The following is an 18,905-nucleotide window of genomic DNA, read 5'->3' as shown; positions in this document are numbered from 1 at the left end:
TTGCAGGTCACTCACCCTTGCACCCTTTTGGGGTCACTGGGCAGACAAAACGGATGCAAATCCTGTGAGGGTGGTGAGACACTGGAACAGGTTGCCCAGTGTGGTTGTGGATGCCCCATCCCTGAAAGCATTCAAGGCCAGGCTGGATGGGGCTGTGAGCAGCTTGGTCTAGAGGGAGGTATTGCTGCTGATAGCAAGGTGCCTTCCAACCCAAGCCATTCTGTGATTCTATGTAATACTTGGATTTACCATGCATACAAGGAACTGATAGTCCCCATGTGTGCTTTTGGCTTGTTTGCTTATACTGTGGAGTTTGTGTGTGTGTGTGTGTGTGTTTTATAAAGTTACCCCACTGCGCTTCTTTCTCTGGTGTGAGTTTCCAGTGCCCTGATCTGTGCTCCTCCATGCCTGTCACAGCACACCGGCGTATTGCAGCATCCAGCAGTCAGCCTTTTTCATAGCACCCCAGACAGGGCAGCAGGATGCTCTGCTGAATCCCCACGCTTCCCTTTGCAAATGCTGTCACGCTGCACGCTCATTTGTCCGCTCAACGCGGAGGTATTTTTGCTGATACATTGCAAAAACTGCAATGATAATATTTGGGTTTGACTGATTGCTCTGCAACAGCGTTGTTGGCAACCACGCTGCAAATGCCTGTCCCCGCGCTGAGGCAGGGCCCAAACACCCCCTGATCTTCCCCAGCAGGTGCAGCTGAGGGTGGTTTTTGGGAGAGGGTTAAGGCTGGGATCGCCTGGGGCCGCCGCTGCAGGAAGCTGCATTGTGTGCTGGCTTTAAACAGGAGGTTTGGGAGATCAGTGCTGGATCAGAAAACAGGGACTTGGGAGGAACAAACACTCGCTGCTTCAGAAGGGCGGTGATTTCCTTTTGGGTAAACACGTCATTAATCTAAGGGAGCACATTCTTTTCCATCAAAAGATAAGGGATTTGGGTTGCATTTCTCAGGGCTTGGTCTTTTTAGATTGTTTTAACTGTGGCTTTCACTCCTTCAATTACGGACTTTATATAATCTCTCATTTTGGGTTTGCCGCGCTTATTATGGGTGCAGAGAAGGTCTCGGACAAGGGAACTCCTTTCCTCCTTCCTTTAAAAATGCTCTGATCCTTCTCCCCTCTACATCTTGCCAAGTTCTTGGTGTTTTTTTTTTCTTTCTATAAAATAAAATATTTCTACTTCTTGTTCCTTGCAACAGTGATGCATTTAAACGCACTTCTGCAGCTTGTCCTGACTTCCAAAGCTGGCTCTCCAGGAAGCCACGGTTGGGGACAGCAGAGAGGAGCTCTGCTCTTGTGCTCTTGTTCTGGCTGGGAAGATGCCAGCTGTGGCACCCAGCTCCATTTTTGGGACCCAGCTCTTTTTTTTTTTTTTACTGGGGCTGTGCGATCACTTCAACCCAGGGGTTTTGTTCTGTGCTTTCTGGCATTGAACCCATTTTCACAACAGCAGCAGGGTGAAGGAAACTCGTCTGGTGACGGATGTGTCAAGCTGGGATTTAGAGATGAAATTATGGTGTTGAGTCCATAACAGCTGTGTTTTTAATCACTGTATAACCATTGACTTGCGTGCGTCTAAGAACTGCCTACTCCAATCCCCCAGGTTTGGTGTGCTGGGGCTGAGATGGGACTCTGGTGTGTTCTGGGACAGATGGATGTGACCATCACTGGACCAGCAGGTCAGGCAGGATCTGTGGGGTTGACAAAGAAAAGGGCAACTGAAATGTGATGCATTTGATTCTATGGGTACATCAGTGCCCAGGTACCAGTCAGGCTACCCACTTCTTCTCAGCCCACCCACCCCCATCTTTCCCCCTGCAGCTCTTCCCCTTTGTTTCTGTTCCTTCCCAGCCTTCCAGCTGTAGCATGCACATCCAGCAGCGAAGCAGAAGATGTCCTGAAAAAATGTGAAAGCATTTTTGTATCTGTACGAGTTCAGCAAAGGTTATGTTTGTTCTCAGGACCTGCCAGCGAGGCTCTGCCTCTGTCAGTGCTTTGCATTCCTGGCTGTCCAGACCCCCGTCTCCTCAAGGGCTGGGGCTGTGCTGGTGGAAATCTGCTCCTGCATTGCACAGCCTTGAGTTCCAGCTCACAGTGAGTTGAACTTCCCTTGGTGTGGGAAACTGCTGTTCTTGTGTGGGTTTAGGTGAGTTTGGTGGCCACCAGGCCATCCAAAGACAAATTTGTTCCATGGGTGGGGGAAGGGTAGTATTGCAAGGGCTTCAGGACAGAATTTCAGTACTCTACTGTACAGCACTTGGGTGTACAGACCTGTATAGAAATGAATTTGGTTTAGGCCACCCAACCTGATTGACCACAACTTTTGAGAGCTACCAAAGTGACATGGCTTGTCCCCAGCCCATGAATCCTGCTCTTGTACCTTGTCCTCGACTAAGAGTTTGGAGGGAGAATATACAACTGTGTCAAGAAAGAGTGGGCTGTGGGACTGGGCTGTAGGAACTGTCTCTGCCTCCTCCATGCTGATGTTCCCAGGTACCTCCAGTGCCCACACTGGGACCCTGCACTGGGAGGGATCTCGATGGTGGCCAGTGGGAATGGCTGGATCTCGGAGCTTGTGCCAGAAGAAGAGGGAAAGTGAGAGAGAGGAGATAATTATGCCAAGGCTCTGTAATTACTTTTTGGCTCTCCACATGGCACATCACACAGGATCTTGGAAATGCCGGGGTCAGAGCTGGGCAGCGTGCTGCAAGACAAACGCTTCCAGCTGTTCCTCTGCAAGCACATCTCAGTAAGTGCCTCTCTGTGGCTTTTCAGGCAGGAATGTGTGGACCTACTTATTTAGGAAAAGAAAGCACTTCAAGCCTTCAGTATCCACCTTCATAATTAAAGTCTCTAATCACAAGCAGAGCACAGTACGTGACAGCCTTCGGGGAGCTGTTTCTTAAGGTAGTTTTCCATTTTGCATTATTTCGCTCTGTGCTCAGGCCTGCCTCCAGGCCAGGGTTTACTTAACCTTAAGCTTGTGAACAGGCTTATTGAATTTGGCCAGGACTTGACTAATCTGTAATGAGCTCCAGGTTGTCTGTGTGCATTTGTGTAACGAGCTGACCCTGCACTGCCACCACCACATCCCACTCCTTCTCTGGCCTCTTGAGTTGTGCCCTGAGCAAGGGAAGCCTGCTCTGACACTTTCATCCCCCTTGCTGGGGAGGGAAAAGGCAGCAAGAAGAGCCCAGAGCAAGCTGGGATGGAGGGAGGAGGCCACTGCCTCTGCCTGGGGTCTCCATGGGAATCCCCAGTTGGCTTTGTCATGTTTGGGGGTGAGGAGGATGCTAATCCTGGAGCCTCTTCCACCTAGTATGCTCTTGGTGTTGTTTTGTTGTTTGCTATCTCATTTCAATAAGGGTAGCTGGAAGGATGTTAGGTGAGGTCTTTATAACAAGCAAAGCATGTCAGAAATGGGTAACTTAGTGAATATCCTCTTTCAGATTCCAAGTATGTGCTTTGATTCACATTGAGTTGACTGGAAGGAGTTATATCTACGAAGATTTTTGTCCAAACACACAAGAAAAAAAAGATCAGAAAATGATGAAACGTTTCACAGAGGCATTGAAATGAAGCACTGTGCCTTGGAAATGTTAAAATGTTTCATCTAGATTCAAAATCTAACTTGTTTTTCCCCGCAGTGACATTTTTCATTTGAAATAGACTCGAAATCATCTTTAACAAGAAAAGAAGAAAAGAAAAATAAATCAAAAATTAGAATCCCAAAATGAGAATAAATCTTTTGAGGTTGAGCGAAATGGTTTGCCTTGAACCCAAAGCCATTTAGTGTTTTAATTTGTCAAACGTCACAGAAATAATTCAGCTGTTGGTTTAAGTCAATTTTTTCCCCTTTTCTTATTTACTTCAGGTCAGCCGCTTGAGAAATCCATTATTTGCCTTCTTCTTATTGAGTATCTAATGATGTAAATAAATTGTTACTGCTTTTTATTGTTCTTTTCCCATAAGGCTGACACAGCACAGGGGAGGAATCGGCTTCTTTGCCTTCTAGCATGACACAGGGAAGTTTGCTTATCGTCCTTCAGCTCCAGCCCTCTGCAGACCAGCAGGGATCAGGCTCATTAAGGGCGTGATTTAGAGGCTGTGGGGCCACATAAACTGATGGAGAGCAAAATCTGTCAGACACAAATTTTGTCCTGAGTGATGCAGGAGGAGGGAGGATCATGGCTTGGATCTCACATGCCCAGCAGTTAGCTGAAGGGAAGAGATCTCCTTGCAAAAATGAAAAACCGATTATGCCTTGCTGGGAGATCACAGAGCCAAATATAGACCCTATCGCGTTTCCTTCCCTCCTCCTTCCCAAGTGCGGCCTTTTGAAGTGCACTTTAAATGGGATGTGGATAATTGACTCCCTGAACACCCGAGTGAGTGCTCTGTTGGTTTAACCAATTGGTCTCAGTTGCTGATTCCTGTTTTGTTTTGGATGATTTTCAGCCCAATTGCCCCATCAGCTACAATTAGGACTGTTGATACGACTGACGAAGGGTGGCCAACAGCTTGCCACAGACGTGGGCACGATGACAGCCGGGAGATGTTCACAGCAGGGTGTGCTCAGCTCCGAGGTCGTGCGTTGGGAGTTGACTTAAATTGATGGTCATTGCCCAGCGTGGCGTAAAACTGATCAAAAGGGATCTGGGTTCTGTTTTACAGGAGGGTGATTGACTGAGAAATGAGGCTGGCATAAGAAGTAACATTTGGATGAACTTTTCTTTAATAGAGATAGAAAGCTCCTGATCCTGTATAAAGGGGAAATTTTGAATTGCTGATCTTCCTCTGTCCCACCAAAGCTGCGAGAAAAGGAAATAGAAGTGGGACAGAGCAGTCTGTGTATCCTGTGATTTTTTCAACAAATCTGTTGCTGTCATGTTCAAGTAACATCTGCCATTGTTTCGGGCTGTGTGCGTATATACAGATAGTCTCTGCCATCCAGGATTTACAGTTAGGTGAATGAAATGGGAAAGGGAACAGCGGGTAAATGGAAGGAGTGTGGGATATCATTTGGCTCCTTAAGATTGACGGAGGTTGATTGTACCAAGACTGTCCATTCACTGTGCTGATTGCAAATGCTAAGATATTTGGTCCTGCACATCTCCTTAAGTTTAAGACACCTGCTTGTATTAACATGTTCTGGTTGTCTCGGAGGATGATAGCTAATAACACAGGGAGTTATTTGACCATATCCCACCTAATTGTGTAAGCTGCTCCTGAGTACAGGTCTTCTTTCTTTGTCTCTCAGAGTGCTTAAAACTAAGAGCTGAGTTGAAACTAGTGGGCGGGGGTTGCAGTTCAGATGTTTCCTGCTTCCTTTCTTCCTCTGCAGGTCAGACAAGGGACTGAAGGGTCTCAGAGTCTCCCTTTGGTCGTGGTATGGCCAAAGTGGTATTACAGAAAATGTAGTCTGGTATGTAGACTCCAAAGGTATGTAGAAAATGTAGACTCCAAATCCATCTGGAAGACCCCAGTTAGAGACCGTCTACTCACAGAGGAGGAGATTGCGTCTGGTGAGGTTCTGCAGGGTTTTGGTTTGTGTTCTTTGGTGTTTTCCTTAAGCTCTTGGATGATGGAAAAGATAACATGCAGGTTAAATGTGCTGCTCGGATCGGCTGATAGGATCTGGCTTCCAGCTGACCGCACACACACTGGGGCAATGGCATCGGTTGAGACAAACAAAGTCCTACAGCTTGTCAGAAATAGTTGGCTGTGCCAGTGCAGGATGGGGACTGTTCCAAATGGGTGAAAGGACACGATAAAAGAAAAAAGGCAGATAACACGGAGGCTGGGCAAGAGGGAGCAGCAAGTACTTCAAACAGGGTGATATTGGCTGGGCAGGAGGCAGGAAAATATGAGAGTAAACCATCCAGAGAGCCTAGAGTCCATGGGAGATTTTCCAGATTGGTTGGGCAAACTTTTGTCAGGAGTGGCATAGTTCTAGTTGATGCTGCTCTGAAGCATGAGTTGGAGAAGGTGTCTCTATGTGCATGAGTCCTCCAGCTGAGTTGAGCACTTCCCCACCTCTTTTGTTTTAATAGCAAACCATTTCTATGAGGAGCGGATGAAGAATTGTTTGACTGCAGACCGAGACTGTGTGCTGTGGGCACAAATTCCAGTTAGAATTGTAGGGGCTTTGTCTGAAAAAAAGGGTTTGTGTCTAGTCTTGCAGGAATGTTCAACATACACAAATTCCCCCTTTATTTCTACAGAAGCTGCAGTTTATGCAGACTTCTGTGAGGCCCAGAGGTCAGGGTGCTGCACTGAGCATATTCCCTTTCAGCCTCATCTGTGGCTTGTTCCTTGTGAAGATGACTAGAAGTTCTAAAAGCCTGGCAGCAGGAGACCCATCCATGTTTGGGCAACACAATGAATGCAGATGTGGTAGGAAGCTTTTGATTATCTATAGGATTTTTTCTGTGGCAACTTCAAAGCTCTGTGGTTAGTTATATTCTGACACTTAAAATGAATATGTCTTGTGTTCAGAACTCTTGATTAATTTTCCGGTTGAATCTATTGTCCAAACATCATTAATGCTGCCTTTGAGGCACAGGACGGCTTTGATGGAGTCGTTTAAATTTCTGGCTGTCACCCTGCGCAGCCATAAACAACATCCTGCCTGCTAATGAGAAAATTCAAGTTACTGCAGTCACATGTCTTGTGGAAATAAATTGTAGTGGCTGGAAGAAGAAAGAAACCAGTTTTGCTCACCTCCCCCCCAGCAGCAGTCACAAGCATTTGGAGTGCTAACAGGGAGGAGATGTTTCCGCAACAGAAGACACTCCATTAAAAAAAGCAGCATTGCCTGCTGAAAATGAAATTATTCATTTTGTAGATGTATCTTTAATTCCTTAACCTGCTTTCTAAGTTATCTTCACTTGCCCATGGGTTGTGATGGTCCTCGGCGGGCAGGTTTCATGGGAAGGTGCTTGATGGCAGGACTCGCTATGGGGCAGCACGGATGAGATGTGCTAGCAGTGCCAATCACTGCCACCCGTGGCTTTCCCTGGCATTGGCACCCATTTAACCACACTTACCTCTTCCCCCACCAAAAAAGTTGACGTTCACCATTTCAAACTACCACTGGAAACGGCCACTGCTGTCACACATGTGTAGGGAGGGGCTGTCACAGAGTGAGTGGGCCCTTGGCTCTCCCACCATCCATGCAGTGTCTGAGGTGTTCCTCTTGCTCTCCCTGTGTTTGCAGAGCACGGCTTCGTTGGCTACTCTGAAGAGCTTTTATTTAACAACACGCTGCCAGACTACAGCCAGGGGGAGTCCTTCTTCACTGTTTTTGGAGTGTTTTTCCCAGCTGCCACAGGTACGGTGAGTTTTATCCTCCCCTCCACAGGCACATCTCCTGGGGAGATTCTTCAGGCTGCTTGTCAAGCCTATGGGTTGACATGATGGCATTTTTTCCTCCCCTTCCAAGGATTAAGCAATCTTGGCCAATGCTTTGGGGCCACAGGATTCCAAGCTTTTTTAGTAGCGATGATCCACGATTCATGTTGCTAGATAAGCCTTGTGATGAGATTGTGCTGGATGGGAGGGAAGGGGATGGGAGGACTCTCGGTGGCTGAGCTGGGCTGGTTCCAGCACCCAGGATGCTGACCTACCGCTCTCTGCACTGCCCACACAGCAGGACTCACGTTCATTAAGTGTAACTGGATGCTTTCATGTCATTCCTTCCCTTAAATTAAGGGGAAGATCGATGTCCCCTCTCCACAGCTGGTACTCTCCAGTGGGAATGAAATAGCTATCAGTTGGAGTTAAAATACCTTTTGTTGATGCTGTTTTTTAAGCAATAAAAAGTACCGATCACGAGCAGTTTCCATAGCAATGAATCCTTGGATTATAGGATGAATTTGCAGAGGATTAGCTCTAAGCAACTAGCTGAAAGTTGTTAGTGGAATTGCTGTGGTACAGGGAGAGAAACTGAAAGGTTTTGTGAAGCAGATGAGCTGGAGAAATGATCTAGCAGAATCACTTTGTCAGGTATACCTAGAGCAGGATCCCAGTTTTTCCTTTGAAATCCTCTCTCCCAGCTTACCAGGTTGGCTGTTGCCTCCAGGTAGGCTTCCTCCTGGAAAAGTTACCTGCCCAAACTGTTGGCACCATGGAGCAGTTGACTGCTGCCCTCTTCCTTATTGCTTTGGTCTCACCCCAGCCACAGACGGAGTCCTTCTTCAGAGCCTGGCCTCTGATGCAGGAAGGCAGGATTTTCCAGCTCCCTGATCACAGAAGAAGGAACAGTTATGACAAAGCTGTGCAGAAAATTGCCATGATTAACCATACTGAATGGTTCTTCATCACTGCTAATACCTGTCTGCTAGGATGAAGGCCAAACCTAATAGATATAGTTTATTTAAAGTCCTGGCAGCAAGTTGCATTATTAGTTAGCAGTTGTAACACCAGTAGTAATGTTAAATATTCTCCGAAAACACGGTTTGGGCTGATGTATAATTACTTGGTCTACTGCAGAGCTTTTTCATGTGTTCTTTTTAATTGCTTGGTTATTTACAGGATTTAAATTGTTGCTTTGGAGCAGCGGTGCCAGTGGTACCATATAACACCACCATTGTTCCTGTTATTGCTGTTTATAGCACTGCAGTGCTTAGGAGCCTCGTGAAAGAAAACATAATGCTTCATGGGAGAACTTGTGATCTGATTAAAAAAGATTAAGAAGGCAAGAGATGGGAGTCAAGACTTTTCTGTTCCAAATCACAGCTGAGAGCCCCATGCAACATCAGAGCTCCCATCTCCAAGAGCTGGTGCAATGTCTTAGCCTGAATCCTCACCCACCACGGAGGCTCAGTACTGCAGAGGGGATGCCAGCTTTCCTGGTGCCCTATATTCTGCAGAAAGCGGCTGCCCACTGCATTGCGGGCAGGAGGACAGGAGGGTGCTCCTCCCTGCCTGGCAGCAGGCCCAACAGCACAGGCAGCCTGCAGGCTTCCAGGTGATATTGCAGGGATAGTTTTGGCAGCAGGATTAATAGCAGACTGGAGAGATGCCACACAGTTGCTAGGCCTCTCCTGCAGGGCAGAAAGGAAAGGAGTGGCAAGGATGCATGAACGTCACCCCCAGCTGCACCTCTGCTTTGTCCTCCTGAACCATTCCCTGCACCATCCCAAAGCAGTTCCTGCTTCTGCTGGGACCCCCTTGGTGATGTGGACAAAGCATTGGCAGCACAACCCCGTGCATTAAGCTTTTCAATTCAAGGAAAGTTTCAGCCAAGCAATTTGCTGTTCAGTGTGGGGGGCTGCTCTGAGCCACTTTGAAAAACTAATTTGACCCAAAATGGTATTTGGTTTAGCTTTTAATATTGAATATTTTGTTTACTCTTTTTAATTTTTAGCATATGTTGATTTGCAATCTAAGATGCTGTTCTAGTAACAAAGGTTTTTTAAAAAGTGTTTAGGAAATTGTGAAACAAGATGTTTGGGCCCTTCTGAGATGGAAGTGTTCCTTTTTGAAGTGAAACTATTTTGATATTCTCAGGATGAACTCTTTATTCTCCCTTTGCAATTGTTATCTGAATTCAGCTGGTTTAAGTCTGGTCTGTAGGACACAGAGAAAAGTGCTTTGTAGTTGTTTGTTTCCATCAGAAATAGCTCTGGAAGCTGTTGAAGAAGACAACTCATTTTCTGTTTTAAGTCAGAGGCAACCACTTTTAGAACCATAGAATTGTGAACGTTGGTAAGACCTCTAAGATCATCCAGTCCAACCATCATGCCATGCCTGTGATGTCTCTAGGCCGTGATCCTCAGTGTCACGTCCACGCTGTTATTGAACACCTCCAGGGATGGTGACTCCACCACCTCCATGGGCAGGCTGTGCCACTGCATCACCGCTATTTCAGAGAAGAAATATTTCCTAATATCCAACCCGAACCTCCCCTGGCATAACTTGAAGCCATCACCTCAGCTCCCCATCTAAGCAGGGATGTGCCTGAGGAAGGAGGCTCAGCAGCTGCCTGCCCACAGCAACGCACGCAATTGTTCAGCAGCCACACAACTGCCAGTGCAGCTTCAAGATGAAGTTAAGCATTTGTGCTGTGCAGAGAATGATTTTCTTTTCTACCAGATTCCAAAGGCTTTCTGCTTAATGAAAGAAGTGTGTTATCATGTGATACGAGAAAGTAAGATGATGTTTGAGCAACATTACTGGAAAATGTCATTGTGCTGACACCAGTTCTGAAATAAACCATATTTGGCACTTGCAAAATGACAGCAAATAGGTTTAGAAGTTTTGGGCTAAGTTATCAGATGATGTAAACTGGCACAACTCCACTGCAGTCTGTGGAGAGATGCCAGCTTACATCAGTGGAGAATTTGGCCCTTTTAAACAATCAGCTGCAATTCCAATCTCAGATTTTCCATTCTTCATCTCTTGGTTGAAGGAAAAAAAAAAAAAAAAAAAAAGAAAAAACCCAACAAACTGAACGCCACAAACTTTCACATTTTATAGTAATTTTTCTGGAAAATGCAATACAATGGCAATTTACAGGCAGTCATATCTACAGTTCTAAACCATAGCTGGTAGAGCTGTAAGCCAGAGCTGGTGGAGCTGATGCTTATGTCTAATGTGCAGTGTAGGTGGTCTCTTCATGCACGTATCCGCTGCCTGGATGATTCCCAGGTCAGGATTACGCTGGGAATAGCAGCAATGTACAGACTGTCTCAGCCATAATTTCCTGGCTGAGCTGACTGTGTTTTCATGCTTCTTTGTCCAGAAGCTTTGTCATTATCTGCAGCTCTCCGAGATAATAGCTAGTGTGGAAAATCCAGCCTGCTATCTCGTTGAAACAGAGAGGTGGATAATTTTCTCTGTGGACAATCTGCAGATAGGATTGCTCGGTTTCAGAAGGGATTGGCCATTTCCTTATGGAATAGATCTGTCTGGAGGATGAAACGTCCCGACTTCTCTACTTGGTTGGATTTTATGTGCAAGTGCACATATTTTTCTTCTCTTTAGTAGCTAGAGTCTTGCAAACCAGCCCAGCTCGCTCTTTGGCAGGGGGTGACCAAAGCTATTGATAGTGGAGTTTGTTCAATTTCTTTTATTTTAATTTGTTAGAAAAGAATCGGGTTGCCCTTTCACTGAAAAGTGGGGTGGTCAGTTTGCTGCTCGCACAAGATCTTCTCAGTTCCCCTCTTTGGCAGCTGGCACCCTATCTGGATAATTACTTGTTGGCTGGTGGTAGAGAGATGACTTTGACATTGTCTGTACTTCTGTACAAGAAGATTCCCATCCCGTGAGGTCTGGGAGTAGTCAGCACAGAGGAGACAGATATTCTCATCCATTCAGATCAATGCTGTGTTGGATCTTGTAGTGGTGACCTTGGCCTTTGTCAGGGGAGGCCGAGACACTCTGGTGACCTTGGAGGTCCTGCACTGGTCTGGGTTGAACCCCTAGCCACAAGGTCAATCACTGATCTCAAGACCCGGTGTATATAGGCTCTGGCAGGTCATCTTGGGCTGACTTTACCACTTCAACTTTTTTCATATTTGGTCCAGAAAGCACCATTTTGGTGTTTCCCCAGTGCTTTGCTGAGGTAAGAGCTTGGATGAGGAGGAGGTGAGTCAAGCTCGAGCTGGAAGATACAGAAGTGATGCCAAGTGTTTGGGAAACTTGGCCAAGAGGCGCATTGGATTAGCAGCTGTCCTTCTGACAACAGCTTCCTCCCTTTGGAAGAAAAATGCAGGGTATTCTGCATTTTCTGCTTTCCCACTGAAATGCAGAATAGCATGTCACTGAAGAGTGCCTCGTGGATGCTCTTGGATGTAGTATGATGTTTTTGACTGTTTCCGTGGACTTCTACCTTCCTAACTTTTCTGACCTCCAGCTGAGCCTACTGTAGAACTCTTGAAAAAGGAGCAGTGCTTGAACAGCACTTGGAAACTTCATCTGGAGAAAAGTACACCAACTGATGGGCTTTTACCAGTGCTACTCGGAACTACATCCGCAGAGTAGTCTTCCAGGAGAAAATGAGCAACTCAGTTTGATTTTTTTTAAGTTTTCAATAAGTCTCGAGGATTTGAATCTGATCTGAATCTGGAAGACAGCTCCTCTGGAAGCAAAGTGCCAGGGCACCCAGGTTCTGGTGGAGAGGATGACAGAAAGAGATGGCTGCCGGGTGGGCCTAAGATGATCAAGGGGGAGAAAAAGAAAACAAATGAAGTGCTGGATGCTTAGCTGATGTGTTTGGCAACATGTGAGTGCCTTGTGCTCATTAGCGTGCTGAGAGGAAGTGTTACAATTCCCATTTAGCAGATGGGGACACGGAGCAATGAAAATGTGCAGGAAAGCCTGGGACAGAGCAGGCTGATCCTTGATTAGCAACAGCCATGGCTCCCTGGTGGCCATCCATATGTAGCCCTGCAAGGCCTTTAGAGAAGACATCCATCCGGCTGAGCTGGGATTTATCTGCTGTGCTGCAGGATTTGTTGCAAAATTGACTGTCCTTTGCTGAGAAAATCCTGCCAAGGTGGGACGGAGATGGGCAGGAATGAGTGTCTTAGGGAGGCTCTTGTCCTGCCTTCAGATTGTCTGAATTCTCATTGGAATTCTAAATCAGGCATTTTATGTACTTATAGAAGATATCTGAAATATTCTGGGAGAAATTTGGGGATAATTTAATGAGAAAAGATGTGCTTTTTTTGCCAAGTCTGGCATAACTCTCTCTTCAGATGTGAGTAAAGTCTCTTAATCCTTTTCAGGCTGGGGTTCCCAGCCCTAAGACAGAATTTTCAATCCTTCGATCCTTTGTTTCCCCTTCTTGCATCTTTAGATGGTGATTTGTTAAGCTGAGGACTGTCCCTGGCTGTGCAATACCCTGCACTCTGGCCTAAAACGATGTTCCAGTGCTTATTGTTAGTTCTGCCGGGTGTTTTCTGTGATGCTGGGGCTATCACTTACCTGCTCAATGCTTCCATTTCCTTATCTGCATGGCAGAGATAATGCCAGCCCAGAGCCTTGAGCGATGCTTGCAGAGAAGAGCTCAAGGCTGGAAACTGCCACCTACGTGCATATCCCTATTCTCTCTGCTAAATGCATGGGGTAGTCATTGAACACAGACATTAAAAGCTGCATTAGTGGTTGTCCTTTGTGAATGCAGACACCTGCAATTGATCTGCCCTAACTGACTGGGGCTGGTGGGACAGGACAACCTGCTGAATGCAAGCTTGTGATGAACGGTGGCATTTTTCTTTCCAACAATCTGATGACACTGTTTTCTGTCATGTTTGCATTAAGATAAGATGGGTTTTGTTTGGATTTCTGCTTCTTCACCCTGAATCCCCCCCCCCCTCCCCAGCATTGTTCAAAATGGACAAAGAGTTCTTTGTAGGTACATTGGCAGTAGCTCGTTTCCTTCAGGCAGGAGCAGTTACTTACCAAGCAGTCAATGGGAGGCAGTAACCCTACACGTGGCACTGCAGTGAAATGAACTAGTTACTGTTCTGAAGTAATCGATTAAGTGACTGATTAAATTATGTTACATATTGGAATATATGTCATGGATGCTATAACTTGGATGAACTCTAAATTGTATTTATGTCTACAAAATATAGGTGTGATGGCTGGGTTCAATATGAGTGGAGATCTCCAGAAGCCTGCTACCAACATCCCCCTGGGGTCTCTGGCTGCTATTGGCACCTCGTAAGTAATAGGCTGGGGAAAATTTACTATTTGGAGCCTGCCCTGGATGTGACCAATCCATTTCGTATTCCCATCAACCTTTTATTACTCAGCCATCTGGAAAATTAACGTCTGGCTTTCATTCAAATTCTCATCCACTACCACCACCTACTCTGGGTGGGTTGGAGAGGAGATCCGTTCACGTGGATACAGTCAGTCCTTCCTCACTCTTCGGCTTTCTCTGCTGGATGGGATGTGTGTTGGTGCTAGTGTGGCTATGTCCCTGCAGCCTGGCTGTCCCCAAGCAGCATGCAGAGTTCTTGAAGGCCTGTGGAACGTGGTTTTGTCACTTATTGCCGCTGATTTCAAAGCACTGTCGTTGGAAAAAAAAGAAAATGTAATTGTTCTTACTGGGGAAAATGAGGCCAAGAGAGGTGAAATGACCTGTGTGACTGCAAGGCTGGGGGAGCAGAGCTCTCCCCCTGAGAAATGCTGCTTTCCAGAAGCAATGCAATGTTATGTATTAAAAAGTACTTCAGTACGTCCTTTCTTGCTTTCACTGCCAATTAAGCTACTTCTGAAAATATTATGTTTAATTGCATACTCAGCTTGAGGCAGAAAGGAGGGACCTTCTGGACATAGTTGAATTCCTACTGCAGCTGGTGCTCGTTTTGTTTTAAAGCAGGGAATTCACACCTCTGCTGCCTGGACTTTGCAGGCAACCTGGCTTATCCCTCCAATGGAACAGCCAGAGATATCCAAGGAGGATCGTGATAGAGGTGGTAAACCTGGCATTGTCCCCTGAATGAGGGGACATGCATACAACACAGCTGGATTATTCCCCTGCGTGCACATCAAGGACGTGCAGGTTCCTTACCTCAGGGAAAGTGTACTGTCACATCATGGCTGTGATGTACTGTCCCTGCTATGCTGTGATGGGCACATGATGAGCATGGTGGTGACATCCTGCCATGCAGAGCCAGCCAGTACAGAATGATTGAAAACCCAGCTTACAGGCACTTGGCCTTCTGCTTCTGCTGGTGGGCAGTGTTCTCACTGGTCTTGTCTGGCTGGAGAAAATGGTTTGGTTTTGTTGTTTGCAGGTGGTTTCTCTACATGGTCTTCGTCTTTTTGCTAGGAGCCATTTGCACCCGTCAGTCTCTCCGCTATGACTTCATGATAGCAGAGAAGGTAACTTGATTTTCTGTATAAAAAGGTGTTATATGATGGGGCTTTTAGTTTGGGGGGCTTCTCTGTCATTGTATGCTTGAGCTTTTCCAAACTCCTAAGAGATTTGGGTGCACATCTCTCACTGATATTCAAGGGATCTTCCCTGTGCACATCCCAGTGTACAATTGATTTGAATAGCTTCACATTCACCAGCATATCCAATAATGCTGAATCTTGGCATAATCACTCAGCAAATAGCTACAATATGCTAATATGGTCCAGTGATAAATGCTGTCTTTTATTGAATGTATCCTTTCTCATTGGTGGAAGCTCGGGCCAAATTGAAATGTTTGAAGAACTCCACTGCTTATCTGTACTAAGTCAAAGGAGGCTTGGGTTCTCATATCACACAGACTGTAATTGGAGTGTGAGCAGTTGGATTAGAGAACTCGAGACGTTCCACATCGGTGTATGTGAGTGAAGGGTTTTGTAGGGTTACATGCAATGAACCCAGGCATTGCAGGCCATTGAAAAGAGAGCAGTGATGTTGGTGTGCCTCTCTGTCTTACTGTAGATGGGATATGGAAGAGCTAATTTCCTATTATTCACCGTTATACCAAATCGTGGGTTTACAGTATGTGACACCGTTTTGTGATTATTTTGAGATATTATCTCTCAGTTTAATTTATAACACTTTAAACCGTCAGTTTGAGACCCTGGCTTTGTTTTCTCTCCAAGTGTGTAACTGTAGCCCTAAGTACCCCCCAGTCCCCAAAGTAAGCTGCAAATTAATGGTGGGACTCCTGTGACTTCCTGCTAAGGTGAAACATCATCTGCTTCAGGGGAAAAAAAAGAATGAGTTTACCTTTAACACAGTGCCTTTGTTAAGTGAATGTGACAGATGTAGCGGATGGAAAGCGTGGTAATGAAACAGTACCTGTAACTGAACCAGCTGAAGAGAGAGAGATTTCTGAATGTGTGTTTTAACTTCAAAACCCTCCGTGGGGAAAAGCTGTGAAATCTCCCAGGAGGTGAATCTGAAGATGTTTAACACTGTTAAATATATATATAAAAAAAAGAAACAGACTCCCCCTCCTCCAAAAAAAGCAAACTCCCTTTAGTGGAACAATCCAAACACTCATATGGCTTCTCTGAGTGGCTACAAGCAAACCTGTGTATTGGAATGACTTTGGAGGGAGAACGCGATGGTTGCGCGCTGACCGTGGTGCCAGCTCCCCATTTCTGCCAGGCTCAGGTGAGCACGTGGCTGCTTTCGTGCCCTGTGGTGCTTGATTGGCTTTGCAGACACAGGAATGAGATGCAGTAATTTCCCTTCTTAATGAGCCAGAAGTGCCAATTTCTTACAAAGTATTTGTACTCTCCGCGCTTAAAACCAACAGCAAAACCTTTCATCAGCCTCAGTGAAAGGGACTCTTCCCCTCTAACCCTGATTTGAATGTCAAGTAGTGCATTTAAATGCAAGCTTTTTTGGCAGCTGAAGTAATATACGATGTCTGGCGCAACTGATTGTTTCTGTCAAGTGTTTCCCAAACCAGACCGGTTCTTGGGGTGGGGGGGATTTCTGCTTGTCAGACTCCTGCACCCAGGATCTGCCCATTTGTCTGATGGAAGATGATAGCTGCTAATCGTCCCCTCAGGTTTCTTCTGTCCCACAAGATAAAATTGCCAAGGCAAGTGGATTTGTGTAGAGAGAAGCAACGCTGTTGTTTGAGTGGTAGGAGATTGGTACGGTTCTGAAAGACATCTGGCAAACACAGTGAAAACAAGTATTCCCATGGAAAACTGTGCTAAAACCCTGTTATTAGCAAGCCGAGAAAACAACCCTTAAATCTCTGAATAGACAACTTGTGTTTCAGCCTGTAGAAGTTGCCCATAACTATAGGGTTTGCGAGGATGTCTCTTTGCTTGAGAAAGGTTGGGCTTCAGTTGGCTTTGGCTCAGCGTTTGGGGGCTGGGGGCTGTGCCCGGCCCACCGCTTGCTGCCTACACACAGTGCTGCCCAGCTGGGCTGCCAGCTCAAGGGGGTGTTGGCTAGCAATGGGCACTAAAACCACCTGTAGTAAGCAGCACTGTGGCTTTAAAGGTTTTGAAGTTTTGTGCATAGCGGAGGAAATTCTTTGCTCACTGTAGACAGGAAAAAAAGGTCATTGTATTATATCCTTTGGAGCATGTTTTTTGGGATGCCATTTGCTTAAGTGGCAAGTTTGATTTGGTTTTACTGCGGATTTTCTTTCAGGATTGGTTTTCCCCTCTGGGACACAGGGGTTTGTCTTCCTGTTTTGGATGGTTGGAAGCCTGGGTAGCTTTTCCTGTATGGTGTGCTCTGTATATAAGTGATCTCTCCTGAAATAAACTCACTTCCAGTTACTTAAGTGGAATCTAATAGCTGCTGCTTTGCTGCAATTGCTCCAAGTGACAAAGAGTTTCTTGGATATGAGTTTGTCAAATGGTTCTGTTGATACAGGATGTTCAGTATTACATTACTTTTATGGAGTAATTTTCCCATATTAATTACTTGCACTTTATACCACAGACCAGTTAAATTGCTGCCTTTTCCGCTCAGTTCATTCTGCAATGTTATAAAATATAGGGGATCTCTAAAAATGCACGTTTAAAATCACTCATGGGTCTTTGAAAAACAGAGTAATTGACTTTGCCTTCTCTCTGCTTCCTCCAGGTATCTTTGGTGGGTTTCTTGTTTCTGCTAGGGCTGTACATCTCGTCCCTGGCTTCCTGCATGGGAGGGCTCTACGGAGCGCCCCGAATCCTGCAGTGCATCGCCCAGGAGAACGTGGTCCCCATGCTCACCTTCCTTGGACGTGGGGTTAGTGACCCTTCCTGTGAAGTTACTGCAAAACCTAACCCGAAGGGGAGCTGGTGATAGAAGGAGAAATTCTGGGATGGGCTCTGTGCTCCTTGTCTCAGCCGTGCCCCTGCCCTACGGCCGTCTGTTCTTTCTGAGCACATGGACAGCCTGTCCTGGGCTGTGTGACCTCCTCCCTTGGTCCCACTTCTTTTGACACATCTCCAGGAAGACAACTGCTTGAGATACAACTTTGAGTGTGATTTGCTGGTGTTTTGGGTTTTTTTTTTTTTTGCAAGCACCTTATCTAAACCCATGCTGATCGTAATTGTGACTGAGGCATTTCACTCTTCTCTGCCCTCCCTTTCAGGGCAGAGGTCTAAAGCTTTATCCGAGCATCCTAGTTGAATGGATGGTAACTTCCTCTTTATCTTTTTCTTTTATTTTTCTTCTTTCCTGCTCTTTTTCCTTGAGATCTTCCTATCTTCTTTGGTGACATGATAGCTGAGTACTAGTTGCAGTGCAGTGGATTCTGTTTCTGCGCTCTGGAGAAAAGGATGAGGTGCCTTTTGGACTCTGTAAAGATAATAGAGAGAATAGATTTGAAAGGTTAATTTAAAGGGCTGCTTTTAAACAAAGCCTTGCTTTGAATTTGGCAAGAGGCTTTTTCCTTGTCCTGGTAAGTAATCCTCATTCACATGAGTTGTTTCACTGAGAACAGTCAAAGCAACAGCCAATAAGGATTGTGTAGTCATGGGCTATGCATGTAGATCAAAGTACTTCATATGGATTTTCCTTCTTCTAAACAGGGGAAAAAAAATTCCTTTGCTCTAAATAACCTACAGCACCTAACTGCAGTGAGCAGCTGGGAGAACCTTAAGGTGGTTTTGCTTCTTCAGAGCAGCTTATAAATGCAGAACAAATATTGCACAATGTTGAAATTTAAGAGTGTTTTAAAATATCTTCGTTTTAGAAGTATAATGGTTTCCTGTATTTTATATTTCTCAGTGTAATTCTTGAAAAATAAAGTCATAATAACAGAAATAAGAATAATAGAAATAACGACGGGAGGAACAGGAATGGTAACAACAGCAAGACCTTCCAGCTAGTGAGGACAGTTGTCAGGCAATCCCAGAACAGATTGTTCTCCACGTGGCAGTGCTTGCCAAACTGTCAGTCATTTAGCCCAAGGACTGCAAAGTTGATTCCCTCTCTTCTCCAGCAGTTTTCTGTCTTTTTGTAGTGTT

General features: G+C 45.6%; 1 protein-coding gene across 5 annotated transcripts in view; it reads left to right on the top strand.

Annotated features, from left to right (window-relative positions):
- Positions 1-18,905, top strand: part of SLC12A8 (solute carrier family 12 member 8) — a 43,630-nt gene that overhangs the window by 15,446 nt on the left and 9,279 nt on the right. For 3 of the 5 annotated variants that reach the window (XM_003641624.6, XM_004942951.5, XM_025152699.3), the window contains 4 exons: positions 7,231-7,344; positions 13,598-13,685; positions 14,768-14,855; positions 17,533-17,679. In XM_003641624.6, coding sequence (XP_003641672.2) covers positions 7,231-7,344; positions 13,598-13,685; positions 14,768-14,855; positions 17,533-17,679 — 437 coding nt within the window. The remainder of the gene's footprint in view (positions 1-7,230; positions 7,345-13,597; positions 13,686-14,767; positions 14,856-17,532; positions 17,680-18,905) is intronic. The other 2 variants (XM_046943761.1, XM_004942953.5) reach the window with 1 other exon arrangement.

The sequence above is a fragment of the Gallus gallus genome, chromosome 7 (assembly GCF_016699485.2).
Source record: "Gallus gallus isolate bGalGal1 chromosome 7, bGalGal1.mat.broiler.GRCg7b, whole genome shotgun sequence".
Lineage (NCBI taxonomy): Eukaryota > Metazoa > Chordata > Aves > Galliformes > Phasianidae > Gallus > Gallus gallus.
This window is presented reverse-complemented; position numbering and strand designations above follow the sequence as displayed.